Raw genomic sequence first — 17,570 nt, forward strand, 5'->3', positions numbered from 1 at the left:
CCAAGTAAAAATCAGATGATTGGTGAAATAGAAAAAGGAAGCAGAATGGCAGGAGATGGAGATCAGCAGCTCAAGCAGGTTTGAAGGGACGGACACAGGAACACACAGCCTCTCACCTCTAAGACCTGGAGGATTCAAGGGATGTGATCATAAGAGCGTAAGAATAGCCATACTGGGTCAGACCAATGGTCCTTCTAGCCCAGTATCCTGCTTCCAGCAGTGGCCAATCCATGTCACATGTACCTGGCAGAAACCCAATTAATAGCAAGCTTCCATTCTACCAATCTCAGGGCAAGCAGTGGCTTCCCCCATGTCCATCTCAATAACAAACTGTGGACTTTTCCTTTGGGAACTTGCCCAAACCTTTTTTAAACCTAGATACACTGACCACTGTTATCGCATCCTCTGGCAGCAAGTTCCAGAGCTTGACTATTCTCTGAGTGAAAAAATATTTCCCCTTATTTGTTTCCAAAGTATTTCTGTGTAATTTCATTGAGTGTCCCCTGGTCTTTGTACTTTCTGAAAGAATGCACAGGACTACAAAGCCTGTCAGCTCTAGGGCTGGAGAGTTCAGAGGACAGGCACAGGGATATAGAACCTGTCTCTTCTAGGACCTGTAGGATTTAGGAGTTGGGCAGTAGAATACAGAACCTGTCATCTCTATAGCTGAACTGTTCAAAGGACAGGGAAAGGGACAGGGAGCCACAGCCTGACAGCCCTAGGACCGAGAGGATTTAAGGGATGGGAACATGGATACAGAAACTGTCATCTCTTGGGCCAGATGGCTCAGAGTACAGACACGGAGACACAAAGCCAGTTATCTCTAGGGTTAGATGGTTCAGGGGATGGGCAGAAGGATAGGGAGACTGTCAGGGGATGGTCCTAGCATACTGTTATTACCAGGCTCAAGAGATTAATACAGAGATAAGATCCTGTCACCTATAGGACCCGGAATTTTCAGAGGGAGGGTGCATTTCTGAATTGCCAGATGATAGGAGACTTAACATACTGGAAGTTATTGATTGGTTTGTCTATAATAAGATGTCACGAAACACTTCTAACATCTAAAGTCTCAGAATGAGCAGCACCTCCCACACCTTCAGCTCTGCCATCCATTAGTGTGCATTATAGAAACCAATGTACCGTTCAAGGGAAAAGCCCACACACCAAGCTTGCTGCTCCAGGATTAACACTTTAATAGGAAATCGTCTTTTCTATTGCCTGCATTGTTTGATTTTTATGCTTGTGTTGGGACTGTAGGTTTCCTCCTCAGACCTGTGAACGGATCGTACAGCAGGGCCCCATCTGACAGCAGCTCCGCTTGACCTAAGTTCAAGAGCTGACTGGAAAGGAACAATAGACATATCACATACAGTATCACTCAGAGATGGAAAACGTCTAGGAAATGTGGAAGCCAACTATCAATTTGGAGCCAAAGGGAGGTGTGGTAGCCATGTTAGTCCACTCTTAAAGGTTATCAATAGAAATCAAACAAAACAAAACATGGAAAAGAAAATAAGATGATACCTTTTTTATTGGACATAACTTAATACATTTCTTGATTAGCTTTCGAAGGTTGCCCTTCTTCCTCAGATCGGAAATAAGCAAATGTGGTAGATGACAGTATACAGTGGTGGAAATAAGTATTTGATCCCTTGCTGATTTTGTAAGTTTGCCCACTGACAAAGACATGAGCAGCCCATAATTGAAGGGTAGGTTATTGGTAACAGTGAGAGATAGCACATCACAAATTAAATCCGGAAAATCACATTGTGGAAAGTATATGAATTTATTTGCATTCTGCAGAGGGAAATAAGTATTTAATCCCTCTGGCAAACAAGACCTAATACTTGGTGGCAAAACCCTTGTTGGCAAGCACAGCGGTCAGACGTCTTCTGTAGTTGATGATGAGGTTTGCACACATGTCAGGAGGAATTTTGGTCCACTCCTCTTTGCAGATCATCTCTAAATCATTAAGAGTTCTGGGCTGTCGCTTGGCAACTCGCAGCTTCAGCTCCCTCCATAAGTTTTCAATGGGATTAAGGTCTGGTGACTGGCTAGGCCACTCCATGACCCTAATGTGCTTCTTCCTGAGCCACTCCTTTGTTGCCTTGGCTGTATGTTTTGGGTCATTGTCGTGCTGGAAGACCCAGCCACGACCCATTTTTAAGGCCCTGGCGGAGGGAAGGAGGTTGTCACTCAGAATTGTACGGTACATGGCCCCATCCATTCTCCCATTGATGCGGTGAAGTAGTCCTGTGCCCTTAGCAGAGAAACACCCCCAAAACATAACATTTCCACCTCCATGCTTGACAGTGGGGACGGTGTTCTTTGGGTCATAGGCAGCATTTCTCTTCCTCCAAACACGGCGAGTTGAGTTCATGCCAAAGAGCTCAATTTTTGTCTCATCTGACCACAGCACCTTCTCCCAATCACTCTCGGCATCATCCAGGTGTTCACTGGCAAACTTCAGACGGGCCGTCACATGTGCCTTCCGGAGCAGGGGGACCTTGCGGGCACTGCAGGATTGCAATCCGTTATGTCGTAATGTGTTACCAATGGTTTTCGTGGTGACAGTGGTCCCAGCTGCCTTGAGATCATTGACAAGTTCCCCCCTTGTAGTTGTAGGCTGATTTCTAACCTTCCTCATGATCAAGGATACCCCACGAGGTGAGATTTTGCGTGGAGCCCCAGATCTTTGTCGATTGACAGTCATTTTGTACTTCTTCCATTTTCTTACTATGGCACCAACAGTTGTCTCCTTCTCGCCCAGCGTCTTACTGATGGTTTTGTAGCCCATTCCAGCCTTGTGCAGGTGTATGATCTTGTCCCTGACATCCTTAGACAGCTCCTTGCTCTTGGCCATTTTGTAGAGGTTAGAGTCTGACTGATTCACTGAGTCTGTGGACAGGTGTCTTTCATACAGGTGACCATTGCCGACAGCTGTCTGTCATGCAGGTAACGAGTTGATTTGGAGCATCTACCTGGTCTGTAGGGGCCAGATCTCTTACTGGTTGGTGGGGGATCAAATACTTATTTCCCTCTGCAGAATGCAAATAAATTCATATACTTTCCACAATGTGATTTTCCGGATTTAATTTGTGATGTGCTATCTCTCACTGTTACCAATAACCTACCCTTCAATTATGGGCTGCTCATGTCTTTGTCAGTAGGCAAACTTACAAAATCAGCAAGGGATCAAATACTTATTTCCACCACTGTATATATCAGTGAAACATCCAAGCTTTTCATTGACAGTCTAACAGAGTGGGGATGGGTAGGAGGTATGCATAGGAACATCAAAGCATATTTACTTGTCACCTATCCACCCCCACCCTGTTAGACTGTCAATGAAAAGCTTGGATGTTTCACTTATATATACTGTCATCTACCACATTTGCTTATTTCCGATCTGACGAAGAAGGGCAACCTTCGAAAGCTAATCAGGAAATGTATTAAGTTATGTCCAATAAAAAAGGTATCATCTTATTTTCTTTTCCATGTTTTATTTTGTTTGATTTCTATTGAGAGCCAAAGGGAAAAATTCCTTCTAACCTTGATGTATTTAGTTAGGTTGTCTTTGGAGTGGAGGAGTAGCCTAGTGGTTAGTGCAGTGGACTTTGATCCTGGGACTCTGGGCAAGCCACTTAACCTTCCATTGCCCCAGGTACAAAGTACCTGTATATACTATGTAAACCGCTTTGAATATAACTGCAAAAACCACAGAAAGGCAGTATATCCTTTCCTTTCCCCCCCCCCCCCCCCTTTCTCTCGTTCCCAACCTTTCTTCTTCCTTTTTCCCCCTTCAAGTCTCTCCTCTTCTGGACACGCAAGGGACAGTCTGAGCCGCGGTGGCTCTACTCAGGCCCAAACCAGCAGCAGGAACCACCTATTGGGCATTTGGGCAACTTAAAACCTAAATTTTTCCGCCCCTCATACTAATAAGGTCTGTCCTATCTTTAACTGAATAGCTATCCAGATAACAAAGTGCATATAATCACTATCCAGATAGCAGCTCTCGCCAGGTATTCAGCGTCAGCCAGATACAGGCACTGAATATCCAGACTTAACCTGGCTGCTGCAGCCAGTGTTTAAACAAAATGCTGAATGTATCAGCTGAATATTAGGTGGAAAATTCCTTCACCCATCCCCATGGTTTAGGATGTAGCACAGAGCACTGAGTCACAGGAGATCCGGATTCAAACCCCATGTCCACTGGGATTAGTCAGGCCTAGGCATACAGTGAAGGTGGCACAGTGATGCCCAAAGGATCTTCGGGGGGGGGGGGGGGGGATGAGAGCAGCTGTATTGTAGCTGGAGAGTGGTTCATGGGTCCTTCCAGCAGATTGGTACATGGGGGGAGAGACTATGCCTGGTACCTGGTGTTCATACTCAGTGCTGCAGTCTTCTGGGTGAGGACTTTCAGGTCACTGTGCTCCGGGAGCACAAAAATTACAGCCTCTGTGAAATCCACCACCCCTGCCATGCTTGGCTGACGCACTCTCTCAAAGCCTGGGCTTCCCACGCTACCTGTTCATTCAGGCCTCGTAAATAACTTATTCACAGTTTGATGTGGTACAAGGAACTGCCTGCCGGCTCCTGGTTTCATAAAGGAACAACATGGGTAGTGAGACAAGGAGAGGTACAGAAAGTTTTTAAAAGAAATCCACCCAGCATTAGGCAAACATTAAGCAATAGAGGCTTATATCTGGGCCCATCTCAGTGGCCCAGTGTCAGCCCTACGTGGGAGGAGTCGGTTCCATTCCTGCAGACGCGGGCGTTTTACCACGGCATTGCTCAGAAGCGACACCTACAAGCTGCTTCAACAGCGCACTTTCACGGGCTTCCTTATAGTGGACATCCCTTATGCAGAGAACCATGACCACCATGATTAGGATGAAAACAAGGCAAAATCTCCATCTGCTGTGAGTGAAGGGAACAGTCCAAACAGGCTGTGACAAGATCTCTCAAGATACAATGGAAAAATAATACCCTGAAGGTTCTCGTAACATCAGAAACAACCAGAGTTCATTCTCCTTTTCTATAAAACCAGACATATTATGTTTCCATATTGTTATACAACTACTTATCTTTCATTTACTATATTAATTAACAACCATTTGGCTTTCCTGCTTTGGTCAGATAAGTAGTCAACAGTTATTAAATGAAGACTACAGATTTTTTTTTTTAAATTTAAATGAACATTAGGTTAACAAGCAGAATAAATCCTGTACCACAGGAGGCTGCGAGTCTGGAAGAAGCATCCGTTTAAAGAAATTAGGGGCCCTTTTACTAAGCTGCGTAAGCACCAAAATAGTTACCACACGGCTACCACGTGGCCCTTGTGGTAATTTCATTTTTGGCGCATGTCAGCTACGTGTGCCAAGTGGCATTTGGCGCCCATAGGTCATTACCGCCCGGTTACCACGTGAGACTTTGCTGCTAGGTCAACGGCTGGCGGTAAGGTCTCAGCCCCGAAATGGACGCGCGGCAATTTTGATTTTGCCGCACGTCCATTTTCGGCAAAAATTTTTAAAAGGCAATTTTTTGCAAGTGCGCTGAAAAATGATTCTGAGCGCGCCCAAAACATGCGTCTACACTACCGCAGGCCATGTTTCAGCGCGCCTTAGTAAAAGGACCCCAAAGTGTTTACAAATCAAGTCCTGGATCCAAGATAGCGCCACGTAAAGCGAGCTGTTTTCAAGTCTCAGCTTTGGATCAGCCAAGTTGAAGGATGATGTGGACTAAAGCTCACAGCCCTGGGTGGGAGCAAATCCTAGTCATCGTGCAATAGTGACACCATGTGCCTGGATTTAGGGGCAGGATTGCAGGGTTTCAGAGGAGGCCCTGGATGCGTAGCCCCTCCTTCCCCACCCCGCCACAAATTAGGAATGCTGATGCCACTCCTGTAACGGCATCTGTGCGCCAAGGTGCTGGTATAGAAATCTAGCATTAATCAGTATGGGCGTGGCCCACTTATGCTAGGTCTATGGCACCTAAATTCCGCAATTATGCACATAATTTACAGTATTCTGTAAATTGCCTGTGTAACTATGAGATACACCTATATCCCACCCATGCTCCTCCCCTGTGAACGCCCCCTTGCATTTCCGTGCTAAGCAACTCGCACACCTATAGTGTTGAATAGTGCTGAGTGTGCAACTGCCATTTAAACACATAAGTGTACAGTATCCGGGTAAAAGACAGTTTGTTCTTTTTTTTTTTTTTACTTTATTTTTAACTATACATTTTTACAAAAACAAAAGGTAATACAAAAAATAAGAAGATGTACAAAATTCTTTCAACCAGCATCATAGATAACTCAATTTACCATATTATGGAGGTCTTGACACCAATAACAAAATAACTCTCTTGAAATACTACCATTACTATTATAATAATAGAAAAAAAGGAAAAGAGATCTACACATTATAACATCAATTAAATGTCCAATTACTTGCTTATCTAACAAAAAAGCCTCCAGGTAAGCAGGTTCCAGCAAAATATGATTGGTACCTTGATAGGAAACACAACATCGGCACGGGAAACGGAGGAAAAAAGAGGCACCTACAGCCAAAACCCTAGGTTTCATTTGTAGGGACTGCCTTCTCTTCTGTTGAGTCAATTTGGAGACATCTGGAAAAACCATCATCTTATAACCACAATAAAGAGAGCATCTTTTTTAGAAAAATAAGCCTTAAGAACTGTTTATCTTATCCAACTCATTTGTAAAGGTGACAACCAAGATCGCTCTTGCAGAGATCAAATCCTAGGAAGATTCTAGGAAATCAGTTACATTAACAATAGTAGGATCCTATACACGTATGGCACATCCACTGGCAACCAATGAGGGAGTTTGGGGTTGATATTCAGTGGGAGATAACTGGGTACCAGCATCTCCTATCTGGTTACCTCCACTAACTAGGTGATCCCCAGATTTTCAGCAGCACATTACTAGACAAAGCAACTGAAAATCCAGGGAGCTCTGGCTAGTGCCAGGGCGGCCCAGGAATGGAGTCCTAAATTAATCTGGATAATGTCATTGAATACTGACAGCCCCCAGGTAACTCTTCAAAAAAGTGGATAATAAAACTCTCAGGAGGCTGCAAACTGCCTGGATATTGAGTGTTGGTACCCAAATAGGTGCCAAAACAGTTCAGCCAGTGGCAGCCAGTGTTTAAAAAATACTAACAGCCCCAGCTGAATATTATCCCCTTTGTTTCTGCCCAAAACATGGGCACCTAAGTTTGGCTAAAAATAAGGACCTAACTTTATGTGCTCAGCTTTTTCTGAATGTTAGCCCTTGAGAATTCAGTAGAAAGGGGATTTATTCTCGATGATCATGAGTGGAACGAGCGGACTCTGCAACTTATAAATAAATACTAAAACTCCTCCCTTTATGTAGAAGCAGCAAGAATAAAAACTGTATCTAATGCAGTGTTCTTCAAAGACATCCTCTCAGCCCTTACCACGAACATGTGGAAACAAAACATCCAATTCTTAGACCATAGTTATCCTAAAAGCCAGAACCACTTAGAGGCCACAAGGACCGGATTTAAGAACCTCCGGCCAAGCATTCTATATTTACGCCACCTAATGTGATTGGCCCATGGTCTGACTGGAACTGCTGGATTGTTTTTGTGATGTCACTATTCACTAGAACTGTCAGGTGGTCTTTGTGATGTCATCATGCACTAAAACTGTGGGAGTGCCTTTGTGATATCATCATGCACTAGAACTGCCAGAGTGCCTTTGTGATGTCATCATGCACTAAGGGGCCCTTTTACTAAGCAGCAGCAAAAAGTGGGCGCATGTTTTTGGCACGTGCTGGGCCAGTTTTTACCATGTCTGGGAAAAAGGGCTTTTTTTTTTTAATGGGCTGGGAAAAGGGTCTGCGGTAAAATTGAAACCAGCACGCGCCTATTTACAGCCTGAGCCCTTAATGATACCCACTGATCTTGCAGTGAACCGGTCGGCACGCGCCAACTGCCAAGTAACGCCGAAAATGTCGCGTGTGGTAGGAAATAAAATCATTTGTCCTTGCAGTATGGGCGCGCGCCAAATCCAAAATTACCATCGGGGGGGGCATGCTAGCCTGGCAGTAGTCTCATTTTGGCGCATGCTGCACGTGCATAGATCCTCCTGCACCTTTGTAAAAGGGCCCCTAAGAGCGCAGTAGAATCTGGACCAGTCAGTCTCACATCTTAACATTGCATTTGAGTCTCAGAATAAACTATGAACTTAATGTTGCTGATTCTTCAAGCAAAGTTTATACAGTTTGTCTCTCTTATTCACATTATTCTCTGAAAATCTCACCATTCATGAAATCTTTTATTTAGAGCAAAACTGAGGCACTTAGTTCCAAAACCAGTTAAATGCAAAAAGCTTGTTTTCTGGATAAATGGATGCCTTTATTTTCACGAATTCTAATCAACATAAGAAAATATTTTCACTTACTATCACATACCTTACAAATAAGTGCTCTTTAGTACAAATTTCACACATTCTATGGCTATCTCTGAAGGCAGTCTTTTTCCGGTATAAACTTATTTTTAAAAAGTACTTAGCAGGTTTTGGAATTATGTTTGGAATTAAGCTCTTCAATTGTTTCGGACGCTATCACATAACTGAAAGCAGAATGGCCCATTACCCTCTGGTCTGTTCTTATATTTCTTACACTCAATGAGTCTGTTCAATGTACATCACTTGGAAGGCAAATTTCAAAAGTAATTTACACAGAAAAATTGCCCTTCCTCAACCCAATTAAATATGCATTGACAATCCATAACTATATTTTTAACAGCCTTATCTTAAACAAACAAAGCATCTTACCTGAAACAGAGACCTTCATGACCGCCTCCAGAGGCCTGTTGTTATCCAGAGCCCAACTCAACTTCAGTTCCCCAGTGGTGTTATTCAGAAGGACCAAATTTAGCTCATTCCCTTGCTCAAAGCTGAAGTGTAATGTATCAGAAACATCTGGATCGTAGGCCGGAATCTTCCCAATTGAACCATTAGGAAAGCTGCTGGATTTGTTGGTTATATAATTGTTGAAGATTATCAGGAAATTCTTCAAAACCGGAAGGTTGTCATTTTTATCTAAAAGTCGTATGTGGACAGTAGCCCTGCTCACTAAGGGGGCCGAGGTGGCTTGAACCACAATGACATATTCTGACTTTACTTCATAATCCAGGTCCATGAGTGCTGTCAGCTCTCCGGAAAAGATGTCCAGCTGGAAGACCTCCGGAATGTTGCCCTCAACAATTTGATACATGATCTGTGCGTTGGTGCCCTCATCTGGGTCCATGGCTGTTATCCGGGCCACTACCAACCCTATCGGGCTGTTTTCTTCCACGAAAATGTCAAACTCATCCATTTCAAAAACAGGGGGGTTGTCATTCACATCTAGGACTGTGATCTGAATGTCAATGGGGGTTTTTAAGGCTGGTGTCCCCTTGTCCACAGCAAATGCCTTCAGTTCATAGAGGGGAACATTCTCCCTGTCCAATCTCCTCAGGGTTCGAACAATGCCAGATGTTGATTCAATGATGAAGTCTCCATCTCCATCATCTCCACCCTGAAAGCTATAGAAGACCCTTCCATTCAAGCCAGAGTCTTGATCAGTAGCTGACACCTGAAGGACACTGGTAAAAGCAGGCACATCTTCATACACAGAACCTTGGTAATTGTGTCTGAGAAACTGAGGGGCATTGTCATTGACATCATTGACCAGGATCTCCAGGTAAGTTGTGTCAGACTTTTGAGGGATGCCATTGTCTTTGGCAGTGATAGCCAAGGTGTAAGATACCTGGTCCTCATAATCCAAGTCCATCTGGGTAGTGACAGCACCAGTATCCGAATCAATTTTAAACTGAGGAATACTATCTTCCATTAAATAAGTGATACGTGCATTCTCACCAGTATCCTCATCCGTGGCACTGATGATCACCACAGTCGTACCCACAGGCCTGTCTTCATTGATGTTAACAGTATAGTGGGAACTCTGGAATACTGGACGGTGAGTGTTGGCATCTGTGACATTAATAAATGCTTGGGCAGTGTCAAATCGCGTCCCATCTGAAGCGGTGATCATTAACATGTACTGTCGCTCTAGTTTGTAATCCAGAGGTAAGGCCAGGGTAATAAGACCCCCACCACTTTGGCTGGTAATGGAGAAACGGTTTCTGGTGTTGCCATTGGAGATCTGATAGGTAATCACACTATTGACATCACGGTCTATAGCTGAGACTGTTAAAACACTTGTCCCCACTGCAGCATCCTCGTTCAGCCTCATATAGTACTCTTTCTGGGTAAACTCAGGATTATTGTCATTGACATCCAAGATGGTAATACTGACACTGGCTGATGAGGTCAAGGGAGGGTTCCCATGGTCCTTTGCTTCCACCTCAAAACTATAAAAATCCACTGTTTCTCTATCTAGCTCTGAAGCCACCACAATCCATCCATTGTTATTATTGATAGTAAAAGGGAAATTAGGACCAGTATCCACCAATTTGTAATCCAGACGTGCATTCTCACCAGAATCTGCGTCAATAGCTTGAATGTGTATAACCGAATAGCCTATGGGCACATTCTCCAAAACAGTAGACTGAAAAGGGGTACTCACAAAAATAGGTGCATTGTCATTGACATCCAAGACCTGGACAGTCACTAGTCCACTAATGTTGGATAGTGGTGGCCTTCCACCATCTTGTGCTCTAATCCTGATAGTGTATTCCTTGGTCATTTCATAATCCAACTGACTAACAACGTCAATGTTGCCAGACTGAGCATCAATGTAGAATTGCCCACGGGTGTTTCCACTCATAATACTATAGTGAACCACAGCATTTGTTCCTTTGTCTCGATCAGTAGCAGTAACCTGTAAGATATGAGTGTTGGGCGTCACATCCTCTGCCACCTGGACCATGTAACGTTTTTCACTAAACTGGGGACCGTTATCATTGTCATCTTCTACGGTGATCTGAATAGTGGCAGTAGTGCTACGAGGTCCAGGGTCCCTGCCTTGATCAGTAGCTTCTACCAGTAGCTGGTATGACTCAACACTTTCTCTGTCTACCAGACCTTTAGTTCTTATGACTCCTGATCTTGGGTCAATTTCAAACACCTCATTAACTGAGTCATTGTTAAGGATCTTGTACAGGATATTGGCATTGAAACTGGCATCCCCATCGGTGGCTCTGACTGTGAGCACTTCATAACCAATCTCCAGGTTCTCCCGCACACTCTCTTTGTATTCCTGTTGCTCAAATACAGGATCGTGGTCATTGGTGTCACTAACTGTGATAGAAAGGGTGGCCATGGCAGTGCGCCTGGGAGAGCCATGGTCTATAGCAGTAACTCGAAACACATGGGTGCTTTTGGTTTCTCTGTCCAGTTCCTCCACAGTGGTTACAGCCCCAGTCTGAGGATCAATGGCAAAAAAGCTATCAGACCTGCTGTCAAAAAGAGCATCCATAGAGTAGTCCAGCCTGCCGGCTTCTCCCTCATCAGGGTCAACGGCTTTCAGTAAAATAACAGGTGTGCCCGCTGGCCTGTTCTCTGGCACAGACACCTGGTAAGTAGGGGGTTGAAACTGGGGGCTACTATTTACATTTCTTTTTCTCCTGTTGGTCCCACCCCTTGAATCCATCCCCGCAATCTTCTCGAGTTGCTTTTCCAAACCTACTGTCCCTTGAGAAATTAAACTCAATCGCCAGTGAATTTGAAAAGAATCTCCATGATCTTGAGGCTTTTCACCTTCACTCCCTTGCCAGCCATGTTCTGGACATCGGTGGCAACGGAGCTTCAAGTGTCGGAGATCCTCCAGATGGGAAAGACAAAGCTCCTTGACAGTGAACAACCCTCCATCCTGGTAGAAGAATGCAGGGGTGCCTAAGACCTTACAGCGTGGTTCACAGTCTCCCCATGGAGATGGCACCAACTGGGGCAAAGCCAGCAGAGGCATCCCCACCCCCAGACACACAGTTTGCTCTTCCACTCTGTTGTCTCTGGAGTCCAGCAAGGTGAAGATCTCCAGGTATCTAGGCTGGTGCGCCCTAGTGCGATTGCTGCACTGCTTGCCAATCTCTGGCACCACAAGACAGGCAGATATAAAGCTACCAAGGACCACCAGAGATGAAGCCGGGAAGATTTGCCCTTCCCAGCAGCTCCAAGTCAGCAGGAGAGGGAATGATGTGGTAGAGCACCTGGCTTGCCAGTGGGGCAGTGTCTGCCGTCTGTGTAGTCTCCTAGCGGAGTCCACAGAGGGCCCCTCTCTGACTGAACTCAACAAACAAGTTCCATTCCAGGAGGTCCTGGAAGGGGAGACTGGCAGAGCACTGGGCCACAGAATAAAGCTGTGCACTACAGGCAACAACAGGAACAGCAGTGCCCAGGGCAAGAGCAGGAAAAAGGGCACCGAAGAGCGGCTTAGGTGACACCTGAAGCCTGGGAGCAGCATCACTTCCCACAGAGCCTGGCTCCCTTAGTCAGAGGTAGCAATGACAGTGTTTCTTCCTGGCTGAAGGCCTCCTCCTGTGCATGGTGCAGAGAGAGAGCCAGGCTGCCCCGGCTCCCTCTACTCAACTGCCCCAGTATAGAACAGTCCCACAGCCTCCCTGACACCCGGTACATCCACTTTCCCTGTAACAGGGCTCAAAAGAACTTCACTGGAAGACACGACATTCCCTGCCACTAAAGCCCCCCTTGTCTTCTGCGGCACCAAGAAACCCCTAGCAACATCTTTTTCCTGCACCCAGGAACACCCCCCCCCCCCCGGCTTAACTAAGCACCTGGGAATCCCCCAACCTTTTGCATCGCCTCTTTCCTGCACCCGGGAACCCCAGCTTTCAGAACCTCTTGCCGCTCTTTCTCCGGTGGCTTTTTGGTGCTCCCGGGGACGATCCGGAGCTTCTCTCCTTACACTGATCGGATCAGCTCCTGCCCCGGCAGTTCCTGGTGCTGCCGGTTTATATCTCCGAGAATTTGCTCCCAGCGTTGCTCCGGGGTTCCCGCTCCAGGAATTCCTCCGATGTACCTCCGGAACGTTGTCTGGTGTTCCCGCTGCCGGTGTAGCTCCGGTGATTCTCTCTTTACATTGATCTGATCGGCTCCTGCACCAGACTGCGACCCGGAGCGCCTTAAAGCGGCAATGCCTCAGGTGGGGCCCACCGCCCATCCAGCACACAAGCCGAGCGCGGGAGGATCTGCACCTCTTTCCAGGAGGCATACTGGTGTCACACCACTTTCCTTACCTAAATAGTGACCGAAATTCCTCTTCTATGGTAAATACAAGCATGAGTTTAGTTCAGAAGCTTACAGCTTTTTAAATTAAGGAAAGAAAAATGATATATGTGAACGCTGATTAAGTACATTTAAATGCTATTCTTGGTCTGTATGCAGGGCACTGCCATGTCAATCTTCAATGGTAATTCTGGGGGGGAAAAACATAAGAATATAAAAATTGCCTTACTCGGTCAGATCAAAGGTCCACCTAGTCCAATATCCTGATTCCAACAGTGGCCAATCCAGGTCAGAAGTACCTGGCAGAATCCCAAATCATGCTACCAATACAGGGATATGTAGTGTTTTTCCCCCTGTGTCTACCTTAATAGCAATGTATGGACTTTAGCTCCAGGAATTTGTTGTAACCTTTTTTAAACCCAGCTATGCTAACTGCTTTCTCCACATTTCTCTTTATCAAGGAGTTTCAGAGCTTAACTATATACCTTGAATGAAAACAATACTTTCTCCAATTTGTTTTAAAAGTATTACTATCCAGCTTATAATCGAAAAAGAAAAATGCCTATATTGCGACCCAAATCGGGAGATAGACGTTTATCTCCCCAAAACGAATAAATCGGTATAATCGAAAGCCGATTTTGGACGTTTTCAACTGCACTCCATCGCGGATGCGGACAAAGTTGATGGGGGCGTGTCAGAGGTGTGGCGAAGGCGGAACTGGGGCGTGGTTATCGGCCGAACAGAGATGGACGCATTTCACCGATAATGGAAAAAAAGGATGCGTTTTTAGCTAAATTTAGGACACTTTTCCTGGACCCTGTTTTTTCACGAATAAGGCCCCAAAAAGTGCCCTAATGCTTAGTCGTCCAACCCCCCCAAACCCACTGTACCCACATGTAGGTGCCCCCCTTCACCCCTTAGGGCTATAGTAATGGTGTAGACTTGTGGGCAGTGGGTTTTGAGGGGGATTTGGGGGGCTCAACACACAAGGGAAGAGTGCTATGCACCTGGGAGCTCTTTTACCTTTTTTTTTTGTTTTTGTCAAAGTGCCCCCTAGGGTGCCCGGTTGGTGTCCTGGCATGTGAGGGGGACCAGTGCACTACGAATCCTGGCCCCTCCCACGAACAAATGCCTTGGATTTATTCATTTTTGAGCTGGGCGCTTTCATTTTCCATTATCACTGAAAAACAAAAACGCCCAGCTCACAAATTGTCGAATAAAACATGGACGTCTATTTTTTTTCCAAAATACGGTTCGGTCCGCCCCTTCACGGACCCGTTCTCGGAGATAAACGCCCATGGAGATAGACGTTTTCGTTCAATTATGCCCCTCCATGTAACTTCATGGTGTGTCCCAAGTCTTTGTACTTTTTGAGAAAGTAAACAAATAATTCATGCTTACCCTTCTCACTCCACTCAGGATTTTGTATACCCTTATTATATCTCTCTTCAGCTGCGTCTCCTCCAAACTAAAGAGCCCCAACCTCTCTGGTTTTTCTTCATGTGTTGTTACAATCCCAACCCTTCTCTGTACCTTTTCTAATTCCACATATGAGGCTCGTTTTCAAAGCACTTAAGACTTACAAAGTTCCATAGGTTACTACTGTAACTTTGTAAGTCTAAATGCTTTAAAAATACACCTCAATCTTTTTTGAGATCTGGTGACCAGAATTGCACCCAGTACTCAAGGTGTGATCTCAGCATGGAGCAATAGAGAGGCATAATATTATTGTTTTATTCCCTATTTCTTTCCTAATCAGTCCTAATATCCTGTTTGCTTTTTTGGCCACCACCACACACTGAGCAGAACATTTCAATGTCCTGTCCATGAAAACACCTAGATCTTTTTCTTAGGTAGTGGTTCAGTCCTAATGCCATTCATCCCTATGTGCATCGCTTAGCACTTAATCCCAATAAAATTTCATCTTCTATGGTCTGTGACCTGAAAATGGCAGATACAAATCAAGGTAAGGTATACACAAGAAGTAGCACATATGAGTTTATCTTGTTGGGCAGACTAGATGGACCGTGCAGGTCTTTTTCTGCCGTCATCTACTATTTATTTATTTATTTATTACATTTGTATCCCACATTTTCCCACCTATTTGCGGGCTCAGTGTGGCTTACAATACATTGTGAATGATGGAAATACAGTTTGTTACAATGCGATTATAGGTTACATTGTGAGGAGTTATGGAAGACGGAGTTACATTGTGAAGGATTACTATATGTTACTATCTGGATTTCCAGTCTTCTAGTATTCCAAGATCTTCTTGCAAGTTCTCACAGTTCATATGCAATGTAATAACTGTGATAAATTTTGTGCAATCTACAAATCTGATCACCTCGCTCTTCATTCTTATTTCCATGTCATTTATAAGTATGTTAAAATTCACCAGTCCCAGTACAGATCCTTGCAGCATTTCACTATTTCACTTGAGCTACTACTGAAAAAAAAAAAAGTTGTGAGCAAAATCCAAATAAATCCTCCATTGAGACAATCGGCCATTTAAGTCTACTATTTTCTACCTTTTAACCAGTTCCCAGTCCACAACAGAACATCCCTTCCTATTCCGTGGCTTTTTAATTTCCTCAGGAGTCTCTTATGAGGGACTTTGTCAAAAGCTTTTTTAAAATCCTTTAATCCACATTAGCAGATTTGGAGGGGTCTGTTGATGTGCCTGAAGTGACACCAGCCATAGACTTGACCTAACTATGGTCACGTAAATGTGACAGTAACAGATGTAACTTACAATATTCTATAAATTATGTGTGTAACTGGGCGCTCCGCCCATGCCCTACCCATGTATACACCCCCTTGCATTTACAGAATGGCACTTGGTTACTCTGCTGTCACTTTCATGGGTGACAGTATTCTCTACGTTGATGTGCTCAAATGGCAGATAAATGCAGGCACCCTGTTACAGAACTGCCCATAGTATGATTTAAAAGCATGTGTTTTTGATATTCAGGGGTCAAGGTTCAAAGCGATTAAAATGGCCAGGAGGGGCATGCAAATCTCTCTGATAAATATTTATTGTGGATATCCTGAAAACCAGACTGGCTGGGTGGATTCCAAGGATTGGTTTGGGAACCCCCTGGGTTGTAATGAGCTTCCTAGACTAAGTGGGCATTCAATAAATCCCACTGGGTTGTTCTCCCTTAAAATGAAATCCTAACTATACCTAAAGCAGTCTTGGATAGCTGTTCAAATCACCTCTTAAGGAGCTAAAGCAGTCTGAACAGAAATCACCCCAGCAGTGAACTTAATAAGTATTGTACAAGCCTTAGAAACACAGATGCCTTATAGGAGAGACAAGTAAAAAGGAACAATAGTGCTATGACTACACCTAGGGGCTCCAATGCTCAAAATGAGATGTGGGGGGTGGGGGGGGGGGGGGGGGAGCCTGCATGCAATTCAGTAGGAAAAGAGTCCAGCACATTCAGAGAACAGCCTCACAATAAGCGTGGATGTCCTGCACATGCCCAACTGATCTTTTGGACCCTGCTGTAAAGGCATGCATCATAGACTCATGTCATATATCCACGTTTATGGTCTGTTCTTGTTGGTTACCTTTTTCTTGTTGTCTTTTTTGATTGTTGCATTTTGTGTGTGGCAACCAGAAAACTTTTCTTTTTTAAGGTTGCACTACTGTTACGGGCACACACACAGCACACATATGATACACGCCACACGTGAAAAATGCTGCAGATCACTCCACCGAGAAGTTGCCCTTTCACTTGCAACACCACCTCAGATCTGCCGGAAAACTGTAAACCGTTACAAGTAGGCGCTGCCTTCTGTGTATTGCACGGAAACGTCAGTGCATCGCACGGAATGCTCGTTTTAATACATTTGCATCTAGTTTTCGGCTGCTGCTTTCGTGAAAGGTAAAAGCAGTGCCAAAACCCTTTGAGCATTAGGCGCACAATAACATACATGCAAAACCGGTTAAAACCAGTCAAAACAGAACATTACAAGCCCTGTAAGCTTTGAGCATCTGGACCCTAGAGGTTCTGCTAGCTTTCAGATGAGCATTTGCAGCCCGGTCCCAGACTGGCAGATTTTTGGAAGCAGGAACCTTTTGAACAGGAAGGCCAGGGGTCTTAAAGAGGCAATGCCATGGCAAGGAGCCTGCCAGAAAATGACAGCCTGAAACCTTGGCACTAGCTGGAGCAACAGAAGAATCTCTTACAAAAGGCACTTTCTTTTCCCTTTTCACATTTGCATTTGAATCAGGAAGCAGAAGGCCCCAGAATGTGTGTGAAAAGGATAGTACTTTTGAGAAGCATTCTTTTTCTGTGTGCCAGTAAGGCTGAGTGTCT

At 44.7% G+C, this 17,570-nt stretch overlaps 1 protein-coding gene across 1 annotated transcript in view; it reads right to left on the reverse strand.

Moving 5' to 3' along the window:
• The window catches only part of CELSR2 (cadherin EGF LAG seven-pass G-type receptor 2), a 240,141-nt gene extending 227,064 nt beyond the window's left edge, over positions 1 to 13,077 (reverse strand). The window contains exon 1 of the mRNA XM_030221921.1: positions 8,833 to 13,077. Coding sequence (XP_030077781.1) covers positions 8,833 to 12,463 — 3,631 coding nt within the window. The 5' untranslated portion in view covers positions 12,464 to 13,077. The remainder of the gene's footprint in view (positions 1 to 8,832) is intronic.
• Positions 13,078 to 17,570: the final 4,493 nt, after the last annotated feature.

Source organism: Microcaecilia unicolor, chromosome 12 (genome assembly GCF_901765095.1).
Source record: "Microcaecilia unicolor chromosome 12, aMicUni1.1, whole genome shotgun sequence".
Classification (NCBI taxonomy): domain Eukaryota; kingdom Metazoa; phylum Chordata; class Amphibia; order Gymnophiona; family Siphonopidae; genus Microcaecilia; species Microcaecilia unicolor.